At 36.2% G+C, this 27,476-nt stretch overlaps 4 protein-coding genes across 5 annotated transcripts; 3 read left to right on the top strand and 1 right to left on the bottom strand.

The window, feature by feature from the left end:
• The first annotated feature begins 12,293 nt into the window (after positions 1-12,293).
• On the top strand, positions 12,294-15,756 carry LOC116111089 (protein trichome birefringence-like 39). Of its 2 annotated transcripts, none has more exons than XM_031397294.1 (5): positions 12,294-12,918; positions 13,014-13,185; positions 14,601-14,767; positions 14,871-15,029; positions 15,115-15,756. In XM_031397294.1, the coding sequence occupies exons 1-5, from the start codon at positions 12,614-12,616 to the stop codon at positions 15,401-15,403; spliced, it is 1,092 nt and encodes a 363-aa protein (XP_031253154.1). In that variant the 5' UTR covers positions 12,294-12,613; the 3' UTR covers positions 15,404-15,756. The 2 variants fall into 2 exon arrangements, with proteins under 2 accessions (XP_031253154.1, XP_031253153.1); XM_031397293.1 differs by having other exon boundaries at positions 14,601-14,776.
• Positions 15,757-17,039: 1,283 nt separating this feature from the next.
• LOC116111069 (seed biotin-containing protein SBP65) lies at positions 17,040-19,766 on the top strand. The gene is made up of 2 exons (XM_031397271.1): positions 17,040-18,705; positions 19,251-19,766. The coding sequence occupies exons 1-2, from the start codon at positions 17,098-17,100 to the stop codon at positions 19,734-19,736; spliced, it is 2,094 nt and encodes a 697-aa protein (XP_031253131.1). The 5' UTR covers positions 17,040-17,097; the 3' UTR covers positions 19,737-19,766.
• Positions 19,767-20,472: 706 nt separating this feature from the next.
• Positions 20,473-21,669, top strand: LOC116111098 (phospholipase A1-IIbeta). The gene has a single exon (XM_031397307.1). The coding sequence runs from the start codon at positions 20,473-20,475 to the stop codon at positions 21,667-21,669; it is 1,197 nt and encodes a 398-aa protein (XP_031253167.1).
• Positions 21,670-26,305: 4,636 nt separating this feature from the next.
• Positions 26,306-27,275, bottom strand: LOC116111099 (signaling peptide TAXIMIN 1). The gene is made up of 2 exons (XM_031397308.1): positions 26,953-27,275; positions 26,306-26,641 (listed from the first exon to the last, which is right to left on the bottom strand). The coding sequence occupies exons 1-2, from the start codon at positions 27,060-27,062 to the stop codon at positions 26,518-26,520; spliced, it is 234 nt and encodes a 77-aa protein (XP_031253168.1). The 5' UTR covers positions 27,063-27,275; the 3' UTR covers positions 26,306-26,517.
• Between the last annotated feature and the right edge of the window lie 201 nt (positions 27,276-27,476).

The raw sequence follows: 27,476 nt of genomic DNA, 5'->3' as shown, positions 1-27,476 counted from the left end.
CTTCCCTAAGGACAATTTGACCCTTCTACCCCTAATTAGCAGGAAAAGTGGGGAGTGAATTGTAAGGATTTTACATGGAGAATATGTTGATATGGGGGTGAGTTTGTAATGAATCAAAGGATATGGATGGAATTCCCAAAATAGAACAAGGGCAAAATGGGAATGAGTGTGTTAATATTTCATTAAAAGGAATTAGAATCAAAGAACCCCTCATTTCTTCTTCTCAAACGTGACTCTTCATTTCTTCTCCTCTCAATTTCTCTTTTCTTTTGGTTCAAGGAATTTCAAGGGTTTTGAAGTGATTTGGGGGTATAGAAAGCAACCTAAGGCTTCCTAAGGTAAGGATTTCTCCTTAAGTTGTGTGATATGTAGATTTTAGTTCATTTTGGTTTTTGAGGGTTTTCATTCTTTTGGTTAAGAGTAGAGAGAATAGCCAAGAAACCAAGTGGAAAGAAGATTTGGTGAAGTCTCTCCATAGCAAGTAAGTAAAACCCAACCCAAGTTGAGATTTATGAAATTTCTTGATTAGGGTTTTAATAGTAATGATGTATGTATGTGAAATACATGTGATATGCCATGTATGGATGTATGAATAGAGATTTCTATGCTTTGTGAATGTTAATACCTTGTAAATATGAGAAATGGGTTGTTGGATTGGCAAGGTAGTTGAGATGGATTTGAAGGGGTGTTATGAAACCCTTTTTAGAAGTGTTTTATTTGACAGGTTATTATGGCTTTGTGAAGGGGTTTTTCCCCATTTTGGATGGTTAGGAAAAGTTTTAGATTCATGGCTATGATAGAGTATTATAGTGCACATGAGTTGTTTGATGAAATGCCTAATAGAGGTTTGAGTGTGAGTAATGAACCTTAATTCTTGCAACATTGCATGTTGGCATTTCACAAGTGCATTAGTAGAGATGAATCATCCATGTGCATTGTTATATGCATTGACAAGTGACCTAAGAAAGAGTAGGGAACTTTGTGTATAGAAATACCCTATGAGTAGAGAGCTTAGTGGGTAAAATTACTCTAAGGGTAGAGAGCATTGAAAAATGCTACAATAGAATGAGTTAGAAGAGTAGTATAGTTGGGATGATGCTTTGTGATCATCACCCGACCGTTATGGGAATCGGATTGATGCTTTGTGATCATCATCCGAATAGCCCTTAGAGATGGGTCGATGCTTTGTGATCGTCACCCAATGAGTAATAGAAATGGGGTAAATGCTTGGTGAACGTTACCCAAAATTCATGAGGAACGGGTAGATACTTTGTGACCACTACCCGATTAGTTAAGAGATATGTAGGTTGATGCTTTGTGATCATCATCCAACGGCTAGTAGAAGCGGGTTGATGCTTTGTGATCATCACCCGATAGTGACTAGAGACGGGTAAATGCTTGGTGATCATTACCCAAAATTCATGAGGAACGGGTAGGTGCTAGGTGATCTCCACCCGATAGTTAGGAGGAACCGAGTTGGTGCTTTGTGATCCTCACTCGGTAGTCACTAAGAAAGGGTTGGTACTGTGTGAATTCCACCCGATAGCCATAGAGAGTGAGATGGTGCTGTGTGAACGCCATCCGGCCGTACCTCCGGTAAGATGAGGCCATGATGTTATTAGAAACAGAAATAGAAACAGAATTAGAAAAGGAAAGAATTAAGAGTCACACACGGGGACAGACAGTTAGAGAGTTTTACTTACTGAGCATTATTTGTGCTCACCCCGTTATTTTCCTTTGTGGATGCAGGTTCTAGGTGTTGATGCGGTTGGAGGGGCGTCGGCGCGCGAGGAGCAATAGCTACACTGTTCCCCTATTTTGTCTTTTAAAATGCACTTTTGTAAACAGTAACCTTTGTGTATAAAAGACATGTGAATTGTAATGAAAAGAAACATTTTGGGCCAAATTTTCCATTGTTAATTGCATGCATTGTACTAGTTTTCAGTAGGTGTTACACGGTAGGCGGTTTTGGGCTTTTTCATGTATAACCGCTATAGGATTTCTTTTAAATTACTAATTCTTTATTGGGTTAGACTTAAGAATAAGAATCCTTGTAAAACTAGGTTTAGTCTCTTAAACCTAGTATATAAACATACTTTTTTTTTTGTTATGGGTGTGATAGCAAATCATATGACAATTCATTCATTGTAAACGAGAGAGGTGAGACATATTGCAATAATATTGACTCAACTTGACGTAGCCCACATTGGGTGAACTAGGGTAAATCACACGTGTTATTTTCTTTATTTACTGTTTGATTTGTTTTACTGTTATATTTTGTTCCTGTTGTTGCCTCTATTTCGTTCAAAGGTATGTTGAAACCTAGAGAACGCAACACGGACACAATGATGTAATTTGAATTTAGGGGAATAAAGAAAGGCAATATGGGGTCTAGTTCATTGTGTAAAACTTACGTTACTCATGTAACGTAAATAACGTTTTGAATTTCATCAGTTTTAAAGTTGATGGTCCACGTTTGTTGTTCAGTTTTCAAATGCTTTAGTTTTCAAACGTTTGGAATTTAGGCACCCATTAAACAATGCCATTAAGAGCTTGATGGAAGCTTGACTATATATATTATTTTGGTCCCTAAGCTCAAGAACTCGATTATACTGAAAAATACACCATCAATATTAGAGTGTCTTGAGAGCTTATATTAAAAACTGTAAGAAATTTATTTGTAATCTAAATAGAAATACAAAGAATATAATATTCTTAAACTATAAACCAGGAATCAAGAATTACCTCCAGCCATTGAAACAAACTAAATACGCCATCAATATTAGAGTGTCTTGAGAGCTTAGAAGCTGAAATACAGCTGCGTGAGTTTGTTTCAATGGCTGGAGGTAATTCTTGATTCCTGGTTTATAGTTTAAGAATATTATATTCTTCGTATTTCTGTTTAGATTACAAATAAATTTCTTACAATTGGTATCAGAGCCATATAATACCTATGCCTTGATGTTTTGCAAAAGAATTTTTTGAAGCTCTCTCTTCATGGCCGTTTGAAATTTTTTTTTTTTAAATCAAAGTTTTTTTTTTAACGAAAATGAATGCTATAAATCATTAGGAAATTGGATTTCTATCATTTCTAGGCTTTGAAACAATTATTTTGGAGTTTAAATAGTGGATTTCCACCCGGGTTTGGCTATTGGGTCGTTTTCAGGCGGATATACGTTTAGATCCGATCAAAGGTTGAAGACGACATAGATGACATGTAATTTTTCTTCAGTTTTGAAAACGACATGTCGTTTACTTTTCAATTAAAAAAAAAAAAAATTTAGATCTGGCTTTCAAGGACAAACCCGTGATCTCGTGTAAGAGGTTTGCTACAGAGTCAAACAGGCCACTTAAGTTTTTGTCATTTAATTGGTAAGATAAAATTTATACTATTTCTATTTGCTCATTTAATTATGCATGTATATTAATTTTGTTTAATCATATGCACTTTTTGGATAAGTTAAATTGTGCAGATACTAAATTAATTTGCTCATATTATCTTCATGAATTGATTATATCTTTCTACATGCAATTTTTTAAGAGTAATATGGATAAAGGCATAATATAAATGTTATGCATAATATTATAGTTTTAATATGCAATATTTATGCTTATGAGAATATTTTGTGCATAATAATAAAAATATTAGTATTTGATTATGTAATTCGCAATATTAAGCTAGTCTTTATGGGATTTAATGTCTAGTGATCATATAATTTATAATTAGAGAATAGCCACAGCATCTTTAATTAAAAAAATTATTATTATGATTGATTAGGATCACATAAAGAATATTAGATATTAATTGTAATTAATTATATAATATAATAAATTTTTTCCCACGGGAATTTTTATATATTATTATTTATTAGGTAAAATATCAAGTTATTCATAATTTACCCATAGGAATATGAATTTAGTAAATAATTTTTAGTTTATCATAAGTTTAATCATAAAGAATAAATGAATCTGCTTGAATTAAAAAATTTAGCCCACAGGCAATTTTTATGCATTAGATTCAATTTTTTAAGCATGATTTACATTGGTAAGTATGATATTTTGTTTAGGTCTCAGTTTTAACATAAGCATGTAATCTATAATTTTATGCAATTGTACAACCTGCAAATTCTCTGATTTCGTTTTGATATCCCTGAACTTAAGGGAGATAACTATAAGGTCTGGAAGGAGAGAGCTCTTCTTCATTTGGGTGGATGGACATAGACTATGCTATTAGGAAAGCGAACCACCAGCACTCACTGATACTAGTACAGCAGCGGACATCACGCTTTATGAATGATAGGAGCGATCTAATCGTCTAGCATGATGTTCATTAAGACTAGAATCTCTGCTAGTATCCGTGGTTTGTGATCAGCATGAAAAGGTCAAAGACTTGCTAAAAGCTATTGATGATCAATTTGTCACTTCAGACAAGGCACTAGCAAGCACCCTGATCATGAAGCTCTCATCCCTAAGGCTCACGGTGTGAGAGGTGTGCGCGAGCACATCATGCAAATGAGGGATATTATGGCTCAATTGAAGAATCTCGAGGCTGAAATGTCGGATTCCTTCTTGGTGCACTACATCTTGAACACCCTTCCGCATCAATATGGACCCTTCAAAATCTCATCAACACACATAGGATAAATGGTCAATTAATGAACTTATGACCATGTGTGTTCAAGAGGGAGGGAGACTAGTGATGGAAGGAGAAAGTGCAATGCTCGCAACGCGCAATGCTTACAAACTCGGAAAGAGAAAATCAAGCCAATAAGAAAGGGAATGGTAAAATGCCTCCCCAAGGTGGTATCAAGAAAGTTCCAAGTGTTCTTTGTAAAAGAAGGGACACATAAAGAAGGAATGTGCAAATTTCAGAAATGGCTTGCGGACAAAGGTAATCCAACCTCATTTGTTGTTATGAATCTAATATGGTTAATGTCAATATTAACACATGGTGGATTGATTCTGGATCAACAATCCATATTTCAAATTCTTTCAGGGTTTGCAAAACCTAAGGAAGCCAGTGGGAAGTGAGCGAAGCATCTTATCAGGAAACAAGATGGCCTCACATTTGGAAGTTGTAAGAACTTGCTATTTAATTTAAGTAGTGGCTTTGTTTTAATGTTAAAAGACTTTTTATGTTCCCAGTTTTCTAGAAACTTGATTCAGTTCAAGGTTGTACCCTTTGGATATTCCTTTAATTTTTCAGATTTATCTTTCAACTTATTTTATAATCTGATTGGTGTAGGAATGGTACTTTGTCTGATGTTTTTACTACATTAATTTACAAACAATGCCACTTGTGATTCAATGCATGTTCACTGGCGCTAAAAGATGTGTTATTAATGAGGACTTTTCTAAATTATGGCACTAAAGATTAGGACATATCTCCATAGATAGAATTAAAGATTAGTAAATGAAGGAGTACTTAATACTCTGGATTACTGATTTTGAGACTTGTGTGGACTGCATAAAGGGAAAGCAGACCAACAAGTCAAAGAAAGGTGCCAATACGGGTTCAAACATATTAGAGGTCATACATACTGATATATGTAGTCCATACATGGACTCGCATGGTCAGAAATTTCATCTCTTTTATAGATGATTACTCACGATTATGTATCTCTACATGCTTTATAACAAGTACGAAGCATTAGGCCTTTAAAATCTTTAAGGCTGAAGTAGAGAAACAATGTGGTAAGCAAATTAAGATCGTAAGATCAGATAGAGGTGAAGAATATATGGTAGATACGTAGAGGATGGACAAGCACCTGGACCATTTGCAAAGCTTCTTCAAGATCTGGGATTGTGCCCAATACACCATGCCTGGTTCACCAGACCAGAATGGTGGTAGTAGAAAGAAGAAACCAAACATTGTTGGACATGGTGCGGAGTATGCTTAGTAGCTCCAATCTTCCTAAACTCTTGGGGTGAAGCACTTAAGACGGAGTGATATATTGAGCCGAGTTCCAACCAAGGCTGTTTCTAAAACGCCATTTGAATTATGGAAAGGTGGAAACCGAGTTTGCGACATATGCACGTTTTGGGATGCCCGTCTAAGGTGAGAATTTAATCCACAAGAGAAGAAGCTGGACCCAAGGACCATTACTGGGTATTTCATTGGATAGTTGAAAGGTCTAAAGGTTACAAATTTTATTGTCTATCTCACAACACTAGGATTGTGGAATCAAGAAATGCAAAGTTTCTTTGAAATGACTTGATCAGTGGGAGCGATCAAACCAAGAACATAGTTCTGAGAATGATCATTCAGAATCTCAACCTTCCACCTCAAGTGTAAATTGGTTATTGTTTACTGCATCCTCAAGTACAAATGGTGTTGAACAACCAATCATTGAAGTTCCACAAGCTGCTGACAACATTCCAGTAGATCAGGCAGTTCAAGATTGCCAAGAACTTTTGAACAACGAGTTGAACCACATACTTCTCGGAATATGATGGTACAACATTAGAAGATCTACTAGACCAAGGAGATCAGCAATTCCTAATGATCATGTTGTGTATCTACAAGAATCTGACTATAACATTGGAGCCGAAAATGATCCCGAGTTCTTTTCACAAGCCAGAGTTGCAAAGAATCAAAATGATGGTACAATGCCATGAAGGAAGAGATGATTCTATGAAGAGTAACGAAGTTGGGATCTTGTTGAGTTGCCTAATAATGTAAAAGCCCTTGGATGTAAATGGGTCTTTAGAGAAAGAAGGACTATTGGGCAACATTGAGAGATACAAGGCAAGACTCGTGCTAAGGGATTCACGGGAAGAAGGAATCGATTAACGGAGACTTTCTCTCTGTATCTAGAAAGATTCTTTGTGTGTGATTTTGGCATTAGTAGCCCATTTTGACTTAGAGTTGCAACAAATGGATTTGAAAACGGCATTTCTCAATGGAGACCTAGAGGAGGAGGTTTATATGAAACAACCTAAAGGATTTTCCTCTAGTGATGGTGAGCACTTGGTGTTAAGCTCAAGAAATCTATATACGGTCTAAAACAAGCATCGCCAATGGTTTTTAAATGTATATACCAGAAGGTTATGGGAGTAAGATATGCTTTCTTATTTTATATGTAGATGATATTTGCTTGCAACCAATGATAAGGGTTTGCTGCATGAGGTGAAACAATTCCTCTCTAAGAATTTGATATGGGTGATGCATCTTATGTCATTGGCATTAAGATCCATAGAGACAGATTTCGAGGTATTTTGGGTTTGTCTCAAGAAACCTATATCAATAAGGTTTTAGAGAGATTTTGAATGAAAGATTGTTCACCAAGTGTGGCTCCCGTTGTGAAGGGTGATAATTTCAATTTGAACCAATACCCAAAGAACGATTTTGAAAGGGAACAAATGAAGAACATTCCATATGCTTCTGCTGTCGGAAGCCTGATGTATGCTCAGGTCTGTACAAGGCCTGACATTGCATTTGTTGTTGGAATGTTAGGGCGATATCAAAGTAATCCAGCTTTAAAACACTAGAGAGGTGCAAAGAAAGTGACAAGGTACCTTCAAGGAACCAAAAACTACATGCTTATGTATAGACAAACGGACAATCTGGAAGTAATTAGCTATTCAGATTCAGACTTTGCTAGTTGTGTTGATTCACGCAAATCAACATCAGGATATGTTTTCATAATGGTTGGTGGAGCTGCATCTTGAAGAAGTGTAAAGCAGTCCTTGACTGCTACTTCCACTATGGAAGCTGAGTTCGTTTCTTGTTTTGAGGCTACTTCACATGGTGTATGGTTAAAGAGTTTCATATCTGGGCTTAAAATTATAGATTCCATTTCTAAACCATTGAGAATATACTGCGATAATTCAGCTGCTGTCTTTATGGCTAAGAACAATAAAAGTCGAAGTCGAAGTAAACATATTGACATTAAGTACTTAGTCATAAGAGAGCGTATTAAGGAAAAGAAAGCGGTCATTGAGCACATAAGTACTGAATTGATGATCGCTGATCCTTTGACCAAAGGCATGCCACCAATGAAATTCAAGGATCATGTAGAAGAAATGGGACTTCATTCTACTATGTAGTTGTATATATAATGTTTGAATAAAAGTCTTATTTACTGTGATGTTTTCTCATATTCATGTGCACCTTAATTTCTTTTGAGAAAATTCATCTGTAAGACCAAGAATAAACATATGGTTTATTCATTAAGTAAGGTTGATATATATAAAGTAAACTTGAGAAATCAAATGCATTGTAATACATGGAAGATAATACTCGTTTTATTTTGAGGACTTGTCGCCATGATTCGTGTATTTGTTTCTTCATGAAATAATGGTTAAAAATTTGGACCAAGTGGGAGAATGTAAAACTTACGTTACTCATGTAACGTAAATAACGTTTTGATTTTCATCAGTTTTAAAGTTGATGGTCCACGTTTGTTGTTCAGTTTTCAAATGCTTTAGTTTTCAAACGTTTGGAATTTATGGCAACCATTAAGCAATGCCATTAAGAGCTTGATGGAAGCTTGACTATGTATATTATTTTGATCCCTAAGCTCAAGAACTCGATTATACTGAAAAATCACCATCAATATTAGAGTGTCTTGAGAGCTTAGAAGAGCCAAAATACAGCTGCGTGAGTTTGTTTCAATGGTTGGAGGTAATTCTTAATTCCTGGTTTATAGTTTAAGAATATTATATTCTTTGTATTTTTGTATGGATTACAGATAAATTTCTTACACATTGTCCATTCTTGAGCGTTTAGTGTGGAGATGGGTTTTGTGGTGGTGCTGATTCTTACGACGCCAGGAGAAACTGGAATCAAAGCCGTCTCTCTTGACTTGCTTTCACAATTATTGCGGCAGGCCCTACTTCTTTGTAATCAAGGCAGGCCACCCCGAAAAATATGATATGTCTATCTCTCTCTTATTTTCAACTATTTCTTTGTAATCAAGTTGTATTGCTTTGTGAATGCCTATTAAAGGTGACTTTTAGTTTGATTTTTTTATTATTATATCTTCGCTAAGAAGATAACACTGCTTTAATTAATTGGATTATGATGTTCTTTTTTCTGGCATGTTCTTCTATTATGGCCGCCTGGAAAAATACCTTTATACAATGCAGGAAAATCTTTACGAATTACGAAGATTTTCTGTTCAATGGAATGTTGATTTTTGATTTATTGAATCCAAACTAATGATCCGGGTCACAGTCAGTTCTGAGTCACCAGTCACTAACTCTTCGGTAGCAAGTTGCAAATTTTGTACAGTGCTCCATCAACTTTATAACCTGGCAGTAAACTAGAGTCTAAAAAGTGAGTGTTTGGTGGAGCTGCGTGCACATGGAAGGATGGTGATGAGTTATTTTCTCATATGCAGTGCTGGGTGACTGTCACTCGACCCAGCACCATTTGTTCTCTTATTGTTTTCCTGGTTCCAGGACGGTTATAAGCTTATTACAAACCTACTTGGTGCAAATTCAATTCGGATAGATAATGAGTCACAGTCTAGAATGTAGTTTCCAAAACGTGTACGTATTACGTATAAGTGGGGGCAAAAGCTTTGTTGCCATCTGGGTAAACTTTGACATTATTGATGGGTTATATATCTGTCTCAGTAGCGTTGCCTAATTGGTGACTTCGTTGGTTAGAAGGCCCTCCAGATCATCGCTTTGTTGTGGTCAGAAAGAACCATGCAATTTATGGTGACAAGCTTATTCTAAATCTCATTATTTGTTTTTGAAATTCTTAATTTATATATAAATCTCCGATGTTCTATTTTTGTACCATCAGGGATATATTTTGTTACCTAAATTTTTTAGTAATTCTTGTCCAGGAAGCAACTCTTCTACTAACATACAAAGCTCACAGATTTAATAATAATTATTCTTTTTTAATTTATAAATTAAATTGATACAGTTTTGAACTCTTCTGCACTAAGTAAAATACACACTTTCACAAAAATGATCGGATTCTGTATTATAAACTACTGAATTTGGTGCAATACTTTTAATCTTTCTCATTAACTAACAGGTTTTATAATTATATATGTCATCATGGTTCGAAGCCTATCCCTTTTTGATCTTGTATATCATTCAATTATCATTTGCTTCATCTTTGAGGGATTAAATTGCTATGCCACATTAATTATTATGAAGCAACTCATTCTGAATTCTTAAATTCGTTTGGTTTGACCATGTCAGCTTCAGGCTGATTCTCAATTAAATAAATGGAAATTGTCCCCTTCCACATTTATCCATAGCTGAATTAAGCAGCCCTCCACCAAGTCGCACTACCCCATATAATATTTTCCAGCGAATTTTCCATTTTATTAATATACATGCTTGGAATTTTCTTGTGTATCAAAAAAGAAAAGATAATTATCCAGCAAAAAAGTACAAAACCTAGTTGAAAATAGAAGCCTGAAGAGTCTGTGGGTAGTCAACTGACTCAATTGTGGCTGACAACTCATTGCAATTAAACTATAGAACTTTAATCCCATTTTAATTAGTTGAAGCTAAAATTAATCAAACAAGAGACTCGGCTCACTGCTCATTAAAGCTCTGGTCCCCTCATTGAACTGGACACGTGCATTAATCCAAATTTCTGTAAATGGTTTTCACATTTCAGAAATTATTTCCGCATATTATTGCACGAATCATGAACCAGAAAAATGTGAAACTGAACACATGAACTATTTTTTATTTTTTATTTTTTTGCTTTCTGATTTTGTGCTTATTAGGTAGAAAGCATTTTGTAATATGGGTCTGGTACATGTACATACCTAAAAAAAAAAAAATAATAAAAAAATCATTATTATAATTGGATCGGCCTACTGTACTTTGAAAATTTTGGAAAATGGTAGGCAGCTAGTACACTTTCGTTTGTTATCTTGTTCAATTGCTTCACAATTTCCCTTTTTGTTTGCATTTGGGGATGAATTCAAATGGAGAAATAAGGCATAGACTTTTGAGGGAGGTAGAAATTTTGCTCCTATAAGAAGACGATAAAACAATTCTTAAATGTGAGATACATATATATGATTTTTTTTTTTTTTTTTTTTGGTTACGAATATCCACAATAACCATAAATACTAAATAGGGCGAGATTGAATAGGATGTATGCGTGATTAATTAAAATCAGTAAGTATATAATACCAAACCGAATAATAACAACACAAGAAGATTTTTAAATTAGTTTGACAGGGTAAAACCAAGCCTACACCCACTGTTATATTATTATTTTGGGTTGAAAATGGGGTGATTATAAGAAGAATAATGCAGTGGTGAACTGATAATGCTTCAGCGAGCTAATAATGCTCTACTAAGCAGACTTTTCTTTCTTTTTTACAGGGTTAACTTTTTTTTGGACCCCTTAATTAGAGGTGGCATCCCCCTCTTATACTAGTGTTCTGGCAGTGGTTAAGAATTGATAGATTATGGGGTGGATTATACACATAATCTCTCGTAATCTGAATCTAAGTCAACACCCTCCCATGCTTAAGTTAGAACAATCATACTTAATGATTGATAAGTTCACTGGTTAAGCTATCGACTGATTGGGTGACACATAGGCAATCTTGGTCGCTCGATTTTGTCATGGTCTCCGGACAGTTGGCGCAAATCAGACTGCGAAAAAAATCATTCACAACACACACACACACATATATATATGGTTAATTATGTGTATACATACCACAATATTTTATTTTTATTGGATCCGTGATATTGAAGTTTAATCAAATTTAGAAGATTATTGACAATACATTAAGAGCAAATAAACTGTTTGGTAATTAAACTAATTAAGTAGCAGTTATGATGGAGTTTGATATTGCAAGAGATCATCAATGGTGTCTGAAATAGAACAATGATGAAAAGGGTAAGAAATTATTATTCGACTTTTATACTTCATCAAATCATAATAATCTTGTAAGCAAGGTGATTATTTATTTTATTGCTGGATGTGTTTGTACCATATCAAAATAAGATTGTCAAAGATATATATGCACATGTGATGTGATGAGCTGAATGTGACCTTGATTAAAAGCAATTGAATTATAAACAAATCGATAAATAGAATTTAATTGTTGGGATTATGTAGATCCAAACTCAACCTAATTAATCATTTGTATTAAATAAGTCAACTTGCTTTAAACATAATCAAGATAAATCCAAACATGCTGCTTTAATCTTTATTCTAATTAATTAAGTCGTGTTAGTGATGTCATCCACCGATCCAACGTGGAGTATAAATATCAGCTACAAAAGTTCTTGAAGAAAAGAAAGCAAAGCCTTTAAAGGTTTGAATCACCTACCGGAAAAAAAAGAAACTTTAATAGCATAATATAATTTTTATCTTTCTTGGTAGGGAAAATGTTTCCCCTTATTTTAGAATCAAAATCATCATGATTCCTAAATTTCAAAGTAAGGGCTTGGATTAAATCCCACATGCCACAGTTAAAAGAATCCAACAAAAAAAAAAATAAAAAAATAAAACTCAAACCAATAAACTACTCTCATCCTGTGCGTCAAATTCCATGTGAAAACAAATCTCTCTCCTCTCTCTCAGTATATAATCACCAGTCACAGACAGCTTTTCTTCAGTACTCTTCGTCTTTTTCTTCAAACAAATTGTGGATCGAAACCCGAGATGGGGTTTCTATTCAATGTCAGGTTTCTCTCTCTGATATTGTTATTGATATTTCACCACACATCAGAAGCTGAGGACGTCAATGCCTTCACCAATACTATTGATAACACCAGTTCCACAGCCAGAGAACTTGCCGGTAACTGCAATTTTTTCAGGGGAAAGTGGGTTTATGACTCTTCGTATCCTCTCTACAGCCCTTCCAGCTGCCCCTTCATAGATCCACAATTCAACTGTCAAAAATATGGTCGACCCGATAACACTTACCTCAAATACAGATGGCAGCCCTTTTCTTGTAACATTCCCAGGTATCATTGGTTCATGCATTTTTTAAATTTCGGATATGTTATTTGTGCTGTTGGTTTGTTGATTAAAGTACTGAGCTATAATGAAAATGTTGCAGGTTTAATGGCTTGTATTTCCTGGAGAAATGGAGAGGGAAGAAGATCATGTTTGTGGGTGACTCACTGAGTTTGAACCAGTGGGAATCGTTAGCCTGTATGATTCACGCATGGGTGCCCAATACTAAGTACTCAGTCATAAGAACAAACGGTCTATCTGCGGTGACATTTGAGGTTGGTTTAATTAATTAATTATCCTTTAATTTTCAGCTTAATCATCTTGTTTTCTCTCACTTTTTTGGGTTCAAATAGGCAATTATGATTGCTTTTGCGGTGCATGCATGACCTGTGTGCTGTCATTTTCTCTGTAGCTAGCTTTTTTTTTTTTTTTTTAAATTTTAATTTTAATTTACAGAAGTTAAAGCTCTATTGTTTGAATTCAATTTCTTTTAATTCCAAACTAATAATGGTTAATAAGCTTGAAGTGTGTGGAGTATACGCATAAAAAGAAGAGCGTGATTGGTGGTGGTTAGGCTTTTCTTTTGTATTTGCCGGGGACATGTCAGGTCGTTATTTTTATGCGGTAATAATAAGTGTTTTTGTTTTTGAAATTTAAACCAAGGAACAGTATAGAACCATATCCTTGAAGTGCTGTCTTTTTTGTCTATTTCTTGAAAACGTGTCAACAGGATAAAAAAATAAACAATATTTACTTGGAGTCCTGAAATTAAGCAAAAAACAATTTCTCCTTTTTGGATTGCCAAAAAGTATGTACATTGCTTTTAGGAGAACTTTTTTTTTTCTGGAAACATTTCAAAAATATTTTTAGACACGACTTTTTTTTTTTGAAATATAATTTTAGATTGTTTCTCAAAAATAATTTGACCATCTTTTTTATTTGGTGGTGTTTAATTGAGACATTAAAAAAAAAAATTCAAAACTATATAAATATTTGTTAAATCTTTTTTTTTTTTAAAAAAAAATTCAGCACCATCAATTACTTTTGCCCAAAACCAAAATACTTCCGGAAAAAGTACTTCCAAATGGTGAAACTCTATAACAAGAGTACAAATTCCTAGTTATTAGAGTTTGAGCTAAATTTGCTTTTGTTTAAGTTATTTATTGTTTCTGAAATATAATTTTAATTGGATAGAATTGTACTTGCGCATCTTGTCGTACAATTTTAAAATAAAGACATCTTAATTAAGCAATCAAGTTGGGTCAGTTATGTACACCGGTAACACCATAATATAATATCACAGTTTAAATTTTACTAACAATTGTTACCATGGAAATGGAATTATTTACCTATCATACCTCAAATTTAAACGTATTCCATTACTTTGAGAATTTAGTTGAGAAGAAATTTAACTTTTCTATGTGTTTGATTTGCAACTTGAAAATCTTTTTTTGGTGGCTCTTTAGAAATCTTCCTGTATTTAACTCTCTTCTGAAAAAGTTGTTGATTATTAGATACAGGGCATACCAGAGGACCACTTGTCACATTACAAGTAATGACAATATAGAAGCAGAGTCGATAATCTGACCTATTATTGATAAATTTATATATTTTAAAATTCTTTACTGTAAAACGTGATATTGAGATTGATAAACTCATTTGATTAATATTTGTATTTTAATTCTTGCAGGACTATGGTCTGAAGATAATGCTATATCGATCACCATATCTCGTGGACCTTGTGAGCGAAAAGGGGGGAAGAGTGTTGAAGCTTGATTCAATAAGGAGTGGCAATGCGTGGAGAGGCATGGACATGCTCATCTTCAACACTTGGCATTGGTGGACTCACTCTGGAAGGTCCCAACCGTACGTTTAAACTTTTTAATTACCTCATTTTTCAGAAAGGAAAAAAAACCAGAGAATTCTAATTAATGTAGTGTGACCTGTAAATCTAATGCAGTTGGGACTATATGCAAGAGGGAAACAAATGGCACAAAGATATGAACCGGCTGGTGGCATATTACAAGGGGCTAACCACATGGGCCAGATGGGTCAACCGTAATGTTGATCCTTCTAAAACCAAGGTCTTTTTCCAGGGAATTTCTCCCACTCATTACGAGTAAGCAAACACTTGTAATTAATTTCATCTCATTCACTGCTCCAACTTTTATCTTCTTATTTATTATTTTGTATGTCTTTAATAGGGGCAAGGACTGGAACCAACCATCACAATCATGCTCAGGGCAGACCCAACCATTCCTTGGGTCACGGTACCCTGCTGGGATACCAATGGGCTGGGTCGTTGTGAACAAAGTATTCAGTAGGCTCAAGAAACCAGTGTATTTACTTGACGTTACAGGGCTCTCTCAGTTGAGAAAGGATGCTCACCCATCAGGATACAGTGGCGAACATAGTGGTACTGATTGCAGCCATTGGTGTCTTCCTGGTTTGCCAGATACTTGGAACCAGCTCCTGTATGCAGCACTATTTTAGTTGAAGTTTTCGATGGTAAAAAAAAAAAAAAAAAAAAAAAAAAATCTATTGTTTTCCAGACGCCTGGAAATTTCTTTCCATTTTTTATTGTCAAAGTGGGGAATAAGAGGGATGATGCTTCGATTGTAAATTTAGATTGATTATTTGGTCACAATTAGTTGCCTGAATTGAAGATCATTCCCTTGAAATTCAAAGGCTAGCTCAGGAGTTGTTAGTATTTAATTACATTGAGCATCTCGCTCTGCAAATTTGTATGAAGTTAATTATTTGATAGGCATAAACTCTGTTACCATGAAAAAGAATGGACTATATTTAATGCCTTCAAATTTACAAAAGCTTGTAGTTACGCGCAATCAACAATAATTATGTAATGTTTAATGATTTCAAATTTTCAATGATGAAACTGGATAAAAGAATTCTCATTCTTTTACTATCATTTAATAAGAGAACCTTAATATAGAAACTTGCATCATTATGTTTGAAATCAGAAATAGGCACTTGCATATTCAATTCTTTTACTGTCATTTATTAAGAGGACATTATGTTAAAATTTGCATTATTATGTTTGAATCAGAAATGGGGGGTTGCATATGCAATTGGTTATAGGATTGTGGGGCTACAAGTGACTAGCGACAGTGCCTGTCCTAAGTTTGGGTTAAGGCTCTGGCCTCTGGGACCAGCCAATCTGAGATAGAGAATTCGGAATTTGGTCACGCATAGGAAATTATCAACCAACTCTAGCTTAGAGCGCAAACTAATGGTAGATTGGCAATCCTCCAAATGTCTGAACTGGGTTGATCAGAACTATTGAAATTTACCATCTTTCAGCGGGGTACATACAGGTCAAATCCATCGAAACTTACAGAGGAAGACCTCATTTGTCAAAAGATACCCTCTTTTGGTGTTTAAAAGTCCAAGAAAAACCTCGATTTTGAGAAGTTCAATCCATCAACTCGACAATTTAAAGCTCTTTATTTATTGATAATCGGCTTTTACTGTTTCTAAACTTTCTATAATTTGAGGTCTGTTACTCTAATACCCATTATGACCCTTACATCAATTTTGAAGATTCATATCAAAATAATATAGTATTGACATATAAAAATATTGTATTATGACCTTCTCATATGAATCATTTGATTTTTTGAAAAACATAATACATAATGGAAAGAAAATTGACATTTAACACGTAGGTCTTTTTTGGGCTGTGCCGCATGGGCCAAACCTCAGTTTAGGTCCATCACATTTCTACAATGCCTTATTGAGTTATTCAAACCTGGTTCCAGTCAATTATTTTCTTAACGTTCTCTTAGTAGACTCCCCAAATACACGTCTGGGCCCGTTATGATGAACTGCCTGCTCTGGAACAGAGCACTACTTACTTGACACATTGCTAGTTCCAGTAAATCCTTAAAGTGTAGCTTATCGGCAATGCGGCCCTCCACTGTGTGACACGTTTGCACATGAAACAGACTGATAGGTGACTCATCACTTTAGGCTCCACGAATCTGACACGTTGCATAGGTGCAGTCAACACATGTCAAACACCCTGCATACACGTTCATTTTCTTCGACCGCCATTACCACCTTTTTAAATCAATCATCTTCTCCAACTCATCAAGCCCAGCAAAGAAACAACAAAAAAGTACCGTTAGAAAATATTTGTGAGAGAATACACAATCTGAGAGATACAAATGTCGTCTGAGCAAGTTCGCAGAGACAATACTACCCATAAGCGTGAAATTCACATAGAGAATGACACAGTCCCTAAAATCACAAGTCACTTCGAGTCTTTGACTGTGATAGCAAAGGATTCAGAAACTCCTCATGAGAGCGGGAAAGAGCTGTCACATGATAGTGGAGCCAGGAGTGGTAATACAACTGGTGAAGTAACTGCACGGTGGAAAGCAAGAGAATCCCACGAGTTAGGCTCTCATAAGATCGAGTCTCTTAATAGGGATGTCAATAGAGAAAAGGGTAGAGAGCATGAAAAAGATCGAGATAAAGATTCGTATGCTGATCAAGCAAGGAAAGCAAATATGGCTGGTGAGAAACAGGCAGAAGATAAAAGATCAGGGAGAGGAGAGCATGAGAAGACAATAGGGCTTCATGCTGTGGGGAAATTTGATATGAGCGGTGAAGAAAGAGGCGGACAAATGCAAGGGCAAGCCGGGGGAAGACAGGAGAAAGAAATGGGCAGACAAATGCAAGGCCAAGCCCGGGGACGCCAGGAGAGACAAATGGGGAGAAAAATGCAAGGCCAAGCGGAGGGCCACCGCCAGGAGAGAGAAAGGGGCACGCAATTGCAAGGCCATGCGGAGGGCCACCGCCAGGAGAAGGAAATGGGGAGGCAGATGCAATGCCAAGCCGGGGGCCAAGGCCAGGAGAAGGAAAAGGGCAGGCAAGTGCAAGGCCAAGGCCAGGAGAAGGAAATGGGGAGACAAATGCAAGGCCAAGTGGAGAGCCGCGAGAAACAACAACCACCTTCTCTCGAACAAATAACAAAGGCCAGAGGAACAGCGCAGCAGAATTCAGCGGAGGCTTTAAGGGCTGCAGAGGAGCGATACAATCAGGCAAAAGAAGAGACCAGGCATAAACTTAGTTCGGCAACTGAATATGCCGCTGAGAAGGGATCTCAAGCAAAGGACACTGTGTTTCAGGGCGCTCAGAAAACATCACAGCTCGTTGCAGAGAAAGGCAGCCAGGCCAGGGACACAGCTCTAGAGAAGGGTCAACAAGGTTATGAGGCTGCGAAAGAGACCCTCTACAATGCAGGCAAAACTGCCAAGGAATACACCGTTCCGAAAGCAGAACAAGCCAAAGACTATGCACTAGAAAAGGTCACGGAGGCAAAAGAAACGGCAGTTGATACTACCAAGAGGGCTGCAAGTTACACAGGAGAGAAGGCTGCGGCTGTAAAAGATACGACGGTAGACAGTGATAAAGGGGCTCCTGAGTATGCAGGGAAAGTGGCTGAAGACGTGAAGGACAAGGCTGTAGTGGCAGGCTGGAGCACCGCGCATTACACAACTGAGAAGGCAGTGGAAGGGACGGCTGCTGTGGCAAAGGTAGCACAGTACACGACTGAGAAAGCCGTGGAAGGGACAAAGGCGGCCGTGAGGGCTGTTCAAGGAGTTGCAGGGTATGCTGGTCACAAGGCAGCTGAGATAGTGACCAAACCGCTGGGTGCTGCTAAAGAAGTAGCTGTCTCTACTGGTGAGACTATGAAAGAATATACCGCTAGGAAGAAGGAAGAAGCAGAAAGAGAACTTGAGGCTAAGAGGTCTTCTGGAAGACAGCAGGTATATTTTTCTATCAATATCAATTATATGTTTTACAATTTGTGCTTAGTTTTTCCTTGTCCTATTCCTATCTGTAACTGTTCATGACTATACTACCAGTATGAGCTTGCATGACTCGTGAGGTGTAGCAAGTGAAAGAAAATATTAATTTAGATACTGCATAGATTCGGTTAAAGAATGAAGAAAAAAAAGGAAAAGGAGATTACCGATTGGAAATGCATATAATTTTTATTTTTATTTTTTGGGTAAATGGTAATATAATACATTTAATTGGGCTTCATTAGAAAACACCAACTAGTAGTTATACTTATATCAGACCCCAGTCCCTTTTTCTATTATGCCATGAAGTAACGATTAGGGGAAATATTCAATGTTTACTCAATATATTAACTTGATTTCCTACTTCAACAACAAATTTGAATTTAGTAGTACATGAATGCAACATTTAAAATTGTGTTTGGACATAAGATGAGAAATGTTTGATTACTTCCAATATTATTTTTATTTACTCTGATGCTGACATTGTTGTTGAATTACTGTTTGAGGACACCGAGTGGACTCACCAAGGAGGTGATAACGAAGGAGAACGAAAGTCCTACACACAAAAAGCACAAGAGAAGTTGCAAGACGTCGCCAGACAAACGGGAAGCAACATCCAGGAAACCTTTCAAGGAGGCCAAGAACAAGAAAAACGAGGAAAGGAAGGCTCAGAATACGGACGAGAGGAAACCTTTCAAGGAGGCCAACAACAAGGACAGCGAGAAACGGAAGGTACAGAATGCGAACAAGAAGAAACCTTTGAAGGAGGCCAAGAACAAGGAAACCGAGAAAATTCAGGCGCAGAGTACGGAAGAGAAGAGAACCGTGGAGGAGTGCTCAAGGCCATTGGCGAAACTGTAGTTGAAATTGCCCAAACAACAAAAGACATCGTCATTGGGAGCGGCGAGACTGACGATAATATACTTGGTTTCGAGTCGAGCCAATATGAGGAAACACAGCAAGGAGAGGCTCGACGTGGACAGACAAATTGAGTGGCGAATTTATGAAGTTTAGTATGACCAGGGAGAGTTTGAATAAATGTTTTGAGCGTTGACAAGACTGAAGGAGAGATTTTGCTTCGGCTCTTATCAACTAATTATGGGTGTGTTAATGTGCAGAAGTGAAGGATGAAAGTTGGTAGAACTGTTTGTATAGCTGGTTTTGTTTTTAATTTGGTGTTTCGAATAATAATCTGTAATCAGTTTGATTATGTCTTTGTATTTATGTTGTCATCATTGTAATCCTATCATGATTTTCGTTTGATGTTTAGGATAAAGGGAAGTAGGTAAAAAATATGATAAAATAAAAGCCTTATTTCTGGAATTTGTTGATGGCTATGAAGTATATACGTTAATGTTATTGCTGAAGGCTGAAGCTAGCTCTCTCTAGAGTCCTCATTCCTTAATTAGTTTAGTTTCAGTTGGACATGCTTTTGTGATTGTTTAAATTAGTGGGGCAAAGCATGAATTCCAATTCCTGCGTGAATTCATTATTTTTAATATTAAATGGACATGCTTTTGTGGTTGTATAGATTAGAGGGCTTAATTGCGTTCCAAAATAGCTCTAACTTAGACTTCTGTTAGCTTACAATTTTGCTTGAACTACTACTGATATCCGGCAACAATCTTTGTATGGAAAATAATAGCTTTACCAGGGACAAGCACTTATTTATAGCGTTAAAAAGAATTCAGTAAAACACGATTCCTCGTTTGTTCTGTTTTCTAGTAGATGATAGGAAACATAGCCAAAAGATGGCGGTTGCTTAGCGGCCAGGATAATTGGAAGAACCTCTTGGATCCTCTAGATATTGACCTCCGCCGCTATATTATTCACTATGGTGAAATGGCCCAGGCAACCTATGATTCCTTCATCGCTGAAAAGGCATCCAAATATACGGCGGATAGTCGATATGCAAGGAAAAATTTGTTCTCCAGGGTGGGTTTAGTTAAAGGCAATCCATTCAAGTACAAAGCCACTAAATACTTTTACGCTACTTCTCAGATTCCAGTTCCTGAATCATTTATTCTGAAGTCATTATCGACTGAATCTTTGCACAAGGAGTCAAACTGGATCGGATATATAGCCGTAGCTACTGACGAAGGAAAGGCTTTGTTGGGTAGGAGGGACATTGTAATTGCATGGCGAGGAACGATCCAAGCATATGAATGGATTGACGATTTTGATTTCCCTTTGGTGTCGGCTTCTCCTATATTCGGGGAAGCTACTGATGCTAAAGTTCATAGAGGTTGGTTATCTATGTATACTTCAAGTGATCCACGATCTGCTTATGATGTAACTAGTGCTAGAGAACAGGTTTCTGCTGAGGTGAAGCGACTGGTGGAAAAATTTAAGGGCGAGGAAATCAGCATCACGATAACTGGCCACAGTTTGGGTGCATCTCTTGGAAATTTAAGTGCAGCTGATATTGTTGCCAATGGGCTCAACAAGCCGAAGAATGAACCTGACAAGCACTGCCCTGTTACGGCGTTCTGTTTTGCCGGCCCACTTGTTGGAGATATTGGCTTCCGAAAGATCTTGGAGTCTAAGGAAGATCTTCACATTTTACGTGTGAAAAATGAACCTGATATCGTACCCCATTATCCCATGATCAAAGGATACACCGCGGTTGGAGAAGAGCTTGTGATCAACACCCATAAGTCAGAGTACTTGAAATTTCCTGGAGACCTCAAAAGTTGTCATAACCTTGAGCCGTATCTCCATGGAGTTGCTGGAACTCAAGGGAAAAAGGGAGGGTTTCATTTGGAAGTTAAGCGGGACATCGCGCTTGTGAATAAAGATTTAGATGCTGTGAAGGATGAGTATTTGGTGCCTGTTTCTTGGTGGTGCCTGCACAATAAGGGGATGGTTCAAGAGGATGATGGCTCTTGGATACTGAAAGATCACGAAGATGACAATGAGCTTTGAGTTGTCGAAAAGTAACCTAAAGACAGGAGCGTTATAATAATTTATCTGTTTATACACAAATTCGCAAACTGGAAGGATACTCATTTATATTATCAAAATCTGATGGGTGTATGATGTCCTTTGTAATCCAATAGCCGTCAATAAGTATTCCGCAGGAATATTTTAGGCAGTCCATATTAAAACCAAAAGAACCAATCCAGAATCTGTTTACATGATTAGATATGGTCCTGACTAAATTTTATATCAAGACGTAAGAATGACTACATGTATGTAGTCACTCCATTTCCATAATTCAATAGCTAAAAGTTTATTTCGATGAATCTTGAAACGTGAGACAAGGATGCTCACTCCACTACATTTCAGACATAATATAGGAAAGAGAGGACCACAGACAGTCTTATTCTGCTCCAGGATAAAAACTTATATGGGGTAATTATGAATACAAGAAAGAAAATTAATATCAGATTCTGAATGGCAAAAGAAAGAAAGAAAATCTTTGGCTATTATTTTGGCATTCTAGAACTTTCTGGTCTTTCAAAATTTATCAAAGATATTCATTAATTTTTACATGAAATTTATTAAAAAAATCTCCTTTTAAATTATTAAAACATCTTATATTATATGTAGAAACCTCCATATATATCCATAATTTTATTTTTTTACAAAGTTGTCAACGAAATAATAGACCAATATTCTGCGTAATTATGGCAAACTTTAAAAGAGATATATATATTTCATCATTATTTAACTAAAGGAGGTTGATTTATGAATTACTGTGACAAAGAAACGCATTAGAGAAAATGTTAACATTAACTAATCGATGAACAGAAAAAGAAAACATGTTAATTTTTCTCTTTTTGAATAGCAAATTTGACATATATGGACCGGAAGAAATGTGAGACGAATATTAACACTCAGGCCATCCAATTATACCATTCTATAATTTATGGGTAAAATCCTCAATCGAATATTTGATGAATCAAGGATGCTCTCTCGGAAAGCTGTAATTGCAGTTTGCAGACGAATTGCCCTCACCGAAGCTATTATAGAGTCCTATAATTTTTAATTTTTTATGATTCCACATCCTTCAGACGCTGAGTTATTGCTCACTGCGTCTTTAAGTCCAACCATTAATTCCGCATTTTGCTCTTTCTTCATATCATATATATGCATGCTGAAGTCCTGCACTTCGGATGACAGTATTAGGGCCTATTTCGCACATTATCTGAAATATGATATTCTAAACAACTATTATGAATAAGATATGATATGATTAAATCAAATATGATAGTATTATGAAGAATGTGTTTGATACATTTTTTGAAAATATTTAGATTGTTTTTTAATTCCCCTCCTCTCATTTCACAATAAAAGTTTATAAATTAACAAAAACAACCATATCTACACAATTGACTATCGACAGTCGACCACCATCGTCAGACGATGGCCGACACGCAGGGCCGGCTTAAGGGGTAGGCAGGTGAGGCACCTGCCTAGGGCCCCAAAAAAATGGGGGCCCAAATTTTTTATAATTTTTTTTTTTTTTTTTGAATATCTTACAAAAATGAAAATGGTTTATAATTTCTTATCTAAGCCAAGGGGCGCCCCAAAAAAAGTTAAAAAAGCCCAAATTTATTATAAACTTTTTACATATATTCCCACCCAAAGTTTAACAAAATAACAAATTTATACCTCTAGTTTTATATATTATAGTTTATACCCATAAATTAACACATTAAATCTCTTTTAACAATGGAAGACTAAAATAGTTATTTACATATCTCAATTTACTCACCCCCGATTCAATCCCAAAATTTGACATTCACATAAATCATCTCCAGCCCTCTTCCGCCGTCAGTGGTTTGGAGTTGATTTTGGTCAATTTTGGTTTCGATCGATTTTCTCACCAAAATCGACCGAAATCATCATTTTATCATTTCCCAACCTTGATAGCCCTCGATTTGACTAATTTTTGATGAATCTCGCAACCCAACTCCACCACACGGCAGCCATTTCCAGCCTTTTTGGCATGTACCCGACATTGTTGGCCTTCCCCGACACCACCATCTTCCTCCCCTCAACCTTCTCACCAAAACCCCTATCATACCTTATCCGTTTACTCTGCCAATCGCCGGCCATCGACACCTTTTGGGCCGTGACTTCTCAAGCCTTTTCTTGTCAATCTTGGCATTGGAAATCACCCATTTCACCACCCATCACTTCTCCAACATCTACTCTCCAATACCCCCCACCAACCTAACCTTGTTAGCATGCTGATTGTTGTTCACCTCTCTTAGTGATTTTTCATCTCAAAATGTCAAAAAAAAAAAAATGAAATATTTTTTTTAATAATGCTTATATTATTAGAGGGCCCCAAAGTAACTTCTGCCTAGGGTCACAAATGTTCTAGAGACGGCTCTAGCCGACAGTCGTCAGAATGACGTACAACCGGTTGGATCTGACCAGTCGTGCGCTGATTTGACTTCTTTGGCCATCATTAACGGCCAAAATCTAGCCGTCGTCGATTGCCAGACAGATATGACAGTCGTCAACGGCCAGATAGATCTGGTTGGAAACGACCAAATCGACGCACGATTGGCCAAATTCGATCGATCATGCATCATTCTAGCGTCGAAGGTGACAGTGGCAGCGACTGGCGATGGTTGCTAGCGACCAACAATGGCTTGAGTAGGTGAAAGTGTTTTTGTTAATTTATAAACTTTTATTGTGAATTGAATGTAATTGTATGTTTTGAGTTGAATAGAATATGATTAGATTTTGAATTGAGAAATAAACGCGTTTTTACTCTTTACAATAGGATAGGATAAGATTTGAAAAGTGTACCAAACAGGGGGTTAATTATCAAAAGTTGTTGCTGGACATATTCTTTGGCCAAACATCTCCATAAATTATGTTGATGAACTATTATTTGAGATATCCGACGTCTCTTTTGGGAGACAAATGAATGTTTCTCGGATGTAAGAGGTTGTCATGATATTCTATCTTAAGGAAATTGCATTGAGAGAAATGAGAATTATTCTTAATCCCAAGTGAAGGATGTATGAGAGACACTTATTCCCCTTGAGCTTTACATCTACTAGGGTCAAGACCTTGTCTTTTCAAACCCTAAGAAATGCCTTCCCTCAATTTTTTATTTTTTTTAATTTTATTTAGATCATTGGGGTGTCCGAGCTAACTTGCTCGTATCTTAACTAATCCCTCAAGGCCTTGGAACTGCCAGTCGGATAAAAGCCTCAGTGATCACCCCTATTAGTGCCTACGGGAACTCGAACTCAATAACCCATGGAACCTCCTTTTGCTATTTTACATCAGACCACCCAATGGTGGTTTTCCTCAATTTTTTTTTTTTTTTACGTAGGGATGAGTAAATTAGCATTTCTACCCTTATGTGTACGTGTAAAGTACTCATTCTACCAATATGTGGGTTAAGGTATGCTAGAATAGGGGAGTTTATCTAGTAGTTTATTTAAACTACAGGATATGGACATGGTAGACCCACACCTCAAAAGGGTAAATGCAATTATCTCTGGGCATATCATTAAAAACTTGCTAGTTTGACTTTAGATAACAACAATTAAAAAATAAAAAACATAATCACAAATCATGGTACTCCTTAAAGGACTTTGAAATGTAAATGCTTGTGATAAAATAAAAGGATAATAAGAAATCAAAAGTGTTAGCTACAATATAGAAAACAACTGGAATGTAAATCCTTAAGAAAAGCTAAAAGAGCGGTTGACACTTGACTCAGGAAAATACCAGACTTTAAAAAATTTCAACGTGAATTTTAGGAAAAATACACAACAAAATTTATAGATAATAGATGGAAACTAGTATTGTTGTGAATCCTTTCAAAGGAGACGTTACTCCTTGGCTGTATTCTACCCATCCTGTTTAAAGGATTCTGCCTTTCGTTTGAACAGAGTTATGAGTTATGCCAATGGCAGGTAAAGCTTTCTGTTTGGTGTGATAATAAAACGTGATTTACACCAACCTGGTATTATTAATGCCTATTTTGCACAATTCCACAGGTTGTATCCTTATTTCATGCACAAACTGGAAAAGGCCAAGAGGACTAGTCTAAGGGGTTCCCAATCTCGATGTCTCACCAGAGAATTGGATAATGAAATTTAAGCAAGGTTTTGACCATAGCTACCTACTTTATATATATATATATATATATTCACTTCCTCCCTTGAAATGGTGGCATAGATACATAATTTCACCACATAAAGACACAGATGAATTAAGACCATAGTTGTGAATAATTTATTATTTTTCCCCTACCTACTCTTCATGTTTAAGGCATGTAGTTCACTTAGTCATATCTAACTTTGACCTCTATGGCTCTATCTACCATTTGCTTTTACCAAATAAATCCTTACCACAATGAAGTTTGTTTTCCAATCAACTTCATACATTCTCAGCAGTCTTTACGAAACCATAAAAAAGAGAAGACACTCAGCCTGTACTGCTGGTTCCTTGATAAATAAAATGTCTTTATATGTGTATGCCCGCGTCAAATCATTTGGATAATTCCAAAAATTTAAGAGAATAGCACCCTACTCAATTGTCCAGATGAACTTCAATTTAGTGAAATCTAAAAATTATCATAAACGAACATGGAAAAGAAATTGATAATAATTCACATCAACAAAAATCAAACAGAGTATCATCCATGTCTGCAAAGGTAGATCAAGACACAGGAATTATACCTCAATATTACCAAAGTAATAAGAGAAAAAAGAACATATCTTTATACACAACCAAAAACCAGAGGGAATAAGAACACAACACAGAAGGGAGTAGGTAGCATAAAAAATGGAATTAGCAAGGGATTTGCGAAGTGAACCATTCCATTACATGGATAGGAGCTTTGATCAACTCAAGAGCAAGTTCCACTATTACTGTAACGCACAAACAACATGGACATATGCAAGTCAACAACAACCTGCCCAATTACCAATTTATCATCAATTAGTTTTAAACCAAATCATCCCCAATAAATGGGCAAGTGACAAAAGAATATCTAAATCTTATGTAACCACGTCACAGTAGAGTAAATTGAGACACACTGACAAATGCCACAAGAAAATCAAGAAATTTGATAACTCAGAAGCAGAAAATCTCTTAAAACGGTAAAGAGTTTTGAAGCCAAAATGAATTAGGTACCCAGAAGAATAAAATGAATTAAAATGGAAAAAGTAGAACTAAAACTTGTAGAAATTAAAGAGAAACGACCAAGAGAGAAAGAAAACTGACCCCACGATCCAAACGACGACGCCGACGATTGAGATGAGGAGGGAGAGAAAGGCAAAGGGAAGGCCCAAGAGAAAGCCCAATGGCCTACAATCACCATCTCCACAGCACATGATTTCTAGTTTGTTTGTAGGTTGATGGAGAAGTTAGCGATGAAAATGATATGGTTAAAGTATATACTGTTTATGGAGGAGGATGCTATTGCGATTGCTAAAGAAGAAGAGAGAGATACACACGTTTTCTCTAACTTTTCTGCAAAGCAACAAAGGGTCAAATTGACACAAGTAGAACCAACCAAAACCACCTCACCCGAAAGCTTCTTCTATAAAAGGTAAGATGGCAGTGGCATCTTTATATTAATTAACATTATGTTTTACTTCTTATTTACTGATAATTCTTTTATATGTCTTAAATTAGTTCAACCCTTGAAGGATTATTTGCTTTTGAGCTTATGCTTCATTTTTCATCTTCTCTTTTTCACAGAAAGTGCTAATGTTAATATGTTTTATCTTTAACTGAAAAAAAAA

The sequence above is a fragment of the Pistacia vera genome, unplaced genomic scaffold (assembly GCF_008641045.1).
Source record: "Pistacia vera cultivar Batoury unplaced genomic scaffold, PisVer_v2 Contig625, whole genome shotgun sequence".
NCBI classification, from domain to species: Eukaryota; Viridiplantae; Streptophyta; class Magnoliopsida; order Sapindales; family Anacardiaceae; genus Pistacia; species Pistacia vera.
The sequence above is the reverse complement of the archived record's forward strand: the minus strand, read 5'-3'. Positions and strand labels throughout refer to the sequence as shown.